This window comes from Dromiciops gliroides, chromosome 1 (assembly GCF_019393635.1).
Source record: "Dromiciops gliroides isolate mDroGli1 chromosome 1, mDroGli1.pri, whole genome shotgun sequence".
Classification (NCBI taxonomy): domain Eukaryota; kingdom Metazoa; phylum Chordata; class Mammalia; order Microbiotheria; family Microbiotheriidae; genus Dromiciops; species Dromiciops gliroides.
In genome coordinates, this window is record NC_057861.1 from 616,940,757 (window position 1) to 616,944,936 (window position 4,180).

The following is a 4,180-nucleotide window of genomic DNA, read 5'->3' on the forward strand; positions in this document are numbered from 1 at the left end:
TGATAAGTGAGAGTCCAGAGATAACTGGGAGGCAAAAAGTACAGTGAGAGAATCTTGATGTGACACAACGGGGAAAATGCTTGGCATGAAGGGAGATAACTTTTTGGTAGAACATGGATATTAATAACTAGATACTCCAGTCATACTAGTTCAAGTTGATCAGTTATTTTAAGAAGTTAAGATAAAAATGAATGTTGTACATGGTTTATTTTGTGCTCTTCTTTAAAGGATGGGGAAAAGGGAAAGATGATAAATTATTCAAAGGCAAATGCTAGTTTGGGAGTAAGAGGATCTGTGCCTAAATCTTGGCTCTGCCAATACTATATTTGAGACCTCAGGCAAATCACAACCTCTCTAAGCCTTGGTCTCTCATCTATAAGGTAAGGAGGAGGAACTATATGACTTCTAGTTATTTATATCCTATCATCTCAATTGGGTAATATACAACATTTGATCCAATAACAACTTCGTCTCTTTCCAGGATGGATGATCATACCACTCTCAGGGCTTGTCTGATATTGGACTTTATTGATACTTTACCATCATTAAGAAGCAAAATGTCAACTGAAGAATCATCCATTCCTGGTTCCTAACTTTCTCTTTCCTCTTTAGTACCTGTGTGTCTCTTTCTGTTTCTGTTTTAGCAGTTGCCTCCATGGTGAAACCCTCAACAAGAGGTGTGGTTTTCTCCAGGTGGTAACAACCTTGTTATATGAGGTCTGGTGGTTAGGAGAGAGGGAAAGAAAGAGATAGTATTGGAAGGTGGACATCACTGTCATATTTCTCATTTTTGTGTGCAATTAATCTGAAATTTCCTTTTTATCTATACATAGTTTTTTCTTTTGAGTTAATATTTTTGTCAAAATTGTTGCATCTTTCTCATAATATTCCTATGTCTCTGTAATGGTATGAAATATTAAAACACTTATTGTTTTATTCAATTCATGAAACAATCAGTGTGTTCTTGATTCTGCTTGAGGATTTTGCTGTCTGCTTTAGGTTGTAATTTTCCATGGAATTATATCCATGTCTCTTAACTCACATGACAAAGTGCCTAGACCAATCCCCCCCAAACCACTGCCCAATATTTGGAAATGATTTATGGTAAAGCTAAATCAACAGCTATGCCACCTAGGGCAAATCATTTAATCTCTTTAGCCCTCAGTTTCATGAACAGTAAAATGAGGGCTTTGGACAAATTGACCTATATGATTCCATCCAGCTTCATAACTTTACTGAGAACAGCTTTGTTCACTATCATAAAAATCTTATGGGGGGCAGCTGGGTGGTGCAGTGGATAAAGCACCGGCCCTGGATTCAGGAGGACCTGAGTTCAAATCCGGCCTCAGACACTTGACACTTACTAGCTGTGTGACCCTGGGCAAGTCACTTAACCCCCATTGCCCCATAAAAAAAAATTAAAAAAAAATCTTATGGAAGGAGAGTGAAAAAGTTGTGTGTGGTTGCACAAATTTGGGGAGAGAAATCTTTGGGAACAAATTTGTGATTTCTAAATATGGTACATATTGGAAACTTTGAATTAGTAAAGATTATTCAGTTGACAGAGCAGATCTAAAATCTTAGCTGATGGAATGATTTTCTTTCAGCTAATCAAGGTTTAAAACTATGCCAGGAGTGGTGTGGCTTCCTATTTCAGTGGCTTAGTGTGGGGAAAACACAATGAATATGGCCTATAGCTATTCAATGCCTCGTTCTGTTACTTACCACCCATGTGAAGTCAGCCAGCTCACTTCAACTTCTTTACCTCATTTCTCAGTATCTCTGAAATGAGGGTGTTGAATGAGCTGACCTTCATCCTTTCAGCTCTAAAGTGTTCCTAGGGTACAGCACACAAGAGCTTCAGCATAACTTAGACTTTCCACATGAAATGATGAAGACTCTTACAAGATCATCACATAAATTGAAAATGTTAACCTGGTGTATTTTATGGAAGCATCTCTAGGTCATACAAGCTATTCAAGATGTTTATTTCCATATAAGAGGTGGTATGGAATAGTGGATAGAGAAGTGGCTTCAGAGAGAGCTGTGTGACCTTGGGTAAGTCATAACCTCTTGGTTTTCAAGGCAACTCTCTATGACTGTAAGTTTCAGAGAAGGCACTGACTTACAAAGATAGGAGTTTTCTTATCTGGAAATTTTCTATATCAGTGAAATAGTAGGTCTAGTTCATCCCCTTAGATCTATTTATGCAAGGATCCTTACTTTTACTTGACTAGTTATTTAGTCAACAGAATATTCAAAAGGAAATTCACATTAAGAAGTAGCTTTTCTTCAGTACTTTCTTGACAGCCTCTTTTACTTCTTTGTTCCTCAAACTGTAGATGATGGGATTCAGCATAGGAGTCACCACAGCATACAAAACAGTGAATAATTCATCTGAGATCTGAGCTTCTTTGTTCTTGGGTTTCATGTACATGAAAATAATGGTCCCATAGAATATAATCACCACGGTGAGGTGGGCTGAGCAGGTGGAAATGGCTTTGTGTCTCCCTTCTGTTGAATTCATCCTCAGAATGGTGGAGAGGATAAAAATATAAGATATAAAAATCAACATCACTGGAATGGGCAGGAGAATTATACTGCCCACCAGCATGATCATTTCATTGAGGAAAGTATCAACACATATGAGCTTCAAGATGGCCAAGATTTCACAGGTGAAATGACTTACCACATTATGTCCACAGAAAGGCATCTGCATTGCAATGACTGTTTCCATAATGGATTTCAGCAAAGATAAGATCCAAGAGAAAGCAGCCATCCCTAGACATACTCTCTTGTTCATGATGATGGGATATCTCAAAGGGTAGCATATTGCAATGTAGCGATCATAGGCCATCATGGCCAGGAGAATACATTCTGTTGATCCTGTGGAAAGGGAGAGGCACATTTGCACAGCACAGCCAATGTAAGAAATTGTTTTTCTTTTAGACAGGAAGTTAACCAGCATTAAAGGGATAAAGGTTGATGTGTAACAGATATCCAGGAAGGATAAGTTACTGAGGAAGAAGTACATGGGGGTGTGGAGGTGAGAATCCAGTATGCTGATGGCAATGATAATTCCGTTACCCACCAGAGTGATCAGGTACATCACCAGGCACAGCACAAACAGGAGGCTTTCCAATCTGGGGTAGCTGGAAAATCCTTTCAGAAAGAATTCAACGATAATGGTGTCATTTACTGTTTCCATTTCATTGTCCCCCTCTTACCTGCAGAGATTTGGAGAAAGACACAGCTTATTATATTTTTATGGCAGGAAATACTGGGGAAACTATTGAGATTCTCCCAGAATCTCTGTCCTAATTTTGCAAACCTGGGATCCCCACCAGGGAATGTAGTCCCCCACTATGGGACTGTAGATGGAAGAAGGGAAGGGTTGCACAGTGGTCCACTGTTCTTGCATTATTTTGGGTCTTTGCAGGTGATTGGAGGGAAGGGGCCCTTAGGGCAAGAGAGCAGAGTTTCATAATTAACAGAGGGGGATGGGATGCATTTCAAGGACCTGGTGGTTGGAGAATAAGGGTTGGCTACTCTTGATCAGTACCACCCAACAGTGGTCAACTGAAGATAGATCCCCCCTCCTTCCTTTATAAAGTAATGGAATGGGGACATTTCAAGAAGAATGGACCCTAGGAAGTGGGAATCAAGGAAAGGGAATCTTAGGTCATGCTTTCAATGGATTCTTTTGCCTTTCCTTACAAGAAACCGTCAGTCTTAACATTAGAGATTTAGTGTTGGAAAGGACTTTAGAGGTCATCTAGTCCAATCAACCCATTTTATAGATGAGCAAATTGAGTCCAAGAAAAGGTAAATGATCTATGTGGGGACAAATAGCTACTAAGTATTATAGTAAGTACTCCAGTCTTCTGATTTCAAATCTACTGTTCTTTTTACTCCTGTTCTCAAATTTTCATGTTGGTTAGGTTTTCTTAACCGTGTGTGTGTGTGTGTGTGTGTGTGTGTGTGTGTGTGTGTGTGTGTGATGGACCTTTTTGGAAACTGGTGAATCTTGGGGATCCCTTCTCAGAAATATTTAATGAGAATTTTCCCCCACCCCCAAATGTGGGAAAGGGAGGGAAGAAAAGAAGCAGGAAAGGACCCTGTATACATAGATTGAGGGGTTCAAGGACACATGGGTTCCAAGGACAGAGAAGCAATATCA

At 39.5% G+C, this 4,180-nt stretch overlaps 1 protein-coding gene across 1 annotated transcript; it reads right to left on the bottom strand.

The window, feature by feature from the left end:
- Positions 1–2,269: 2,269 nt before the first annotated feature.
- LOC122752746 (olfactory receptor 13J1-like) lies at positions 2,270–3,214 on the bottom strand. The gene has a single exon (XM_043999639.1). It carries the CDS (start codon positions 3,206–3,208, stop codon positions 2,270–2,272), a length of 939 nt encoding a protein of 312 aa, XP_043855574.1. The 5' UTR covers positions 3,209–3,214.
- Positions 3,215–4,180: the final 966 nt, after the last annotated feature.

Bases quoted from the DNA above. Each gene is read 5' to 3' on its own strand.
- LOC122752746 (XM_043999639.1), bottom strand. From the start codon at position 3,208: ATGGAAACAGTAAATGACACCATTATCGTTGAATTCTTTCTGAAAGGA.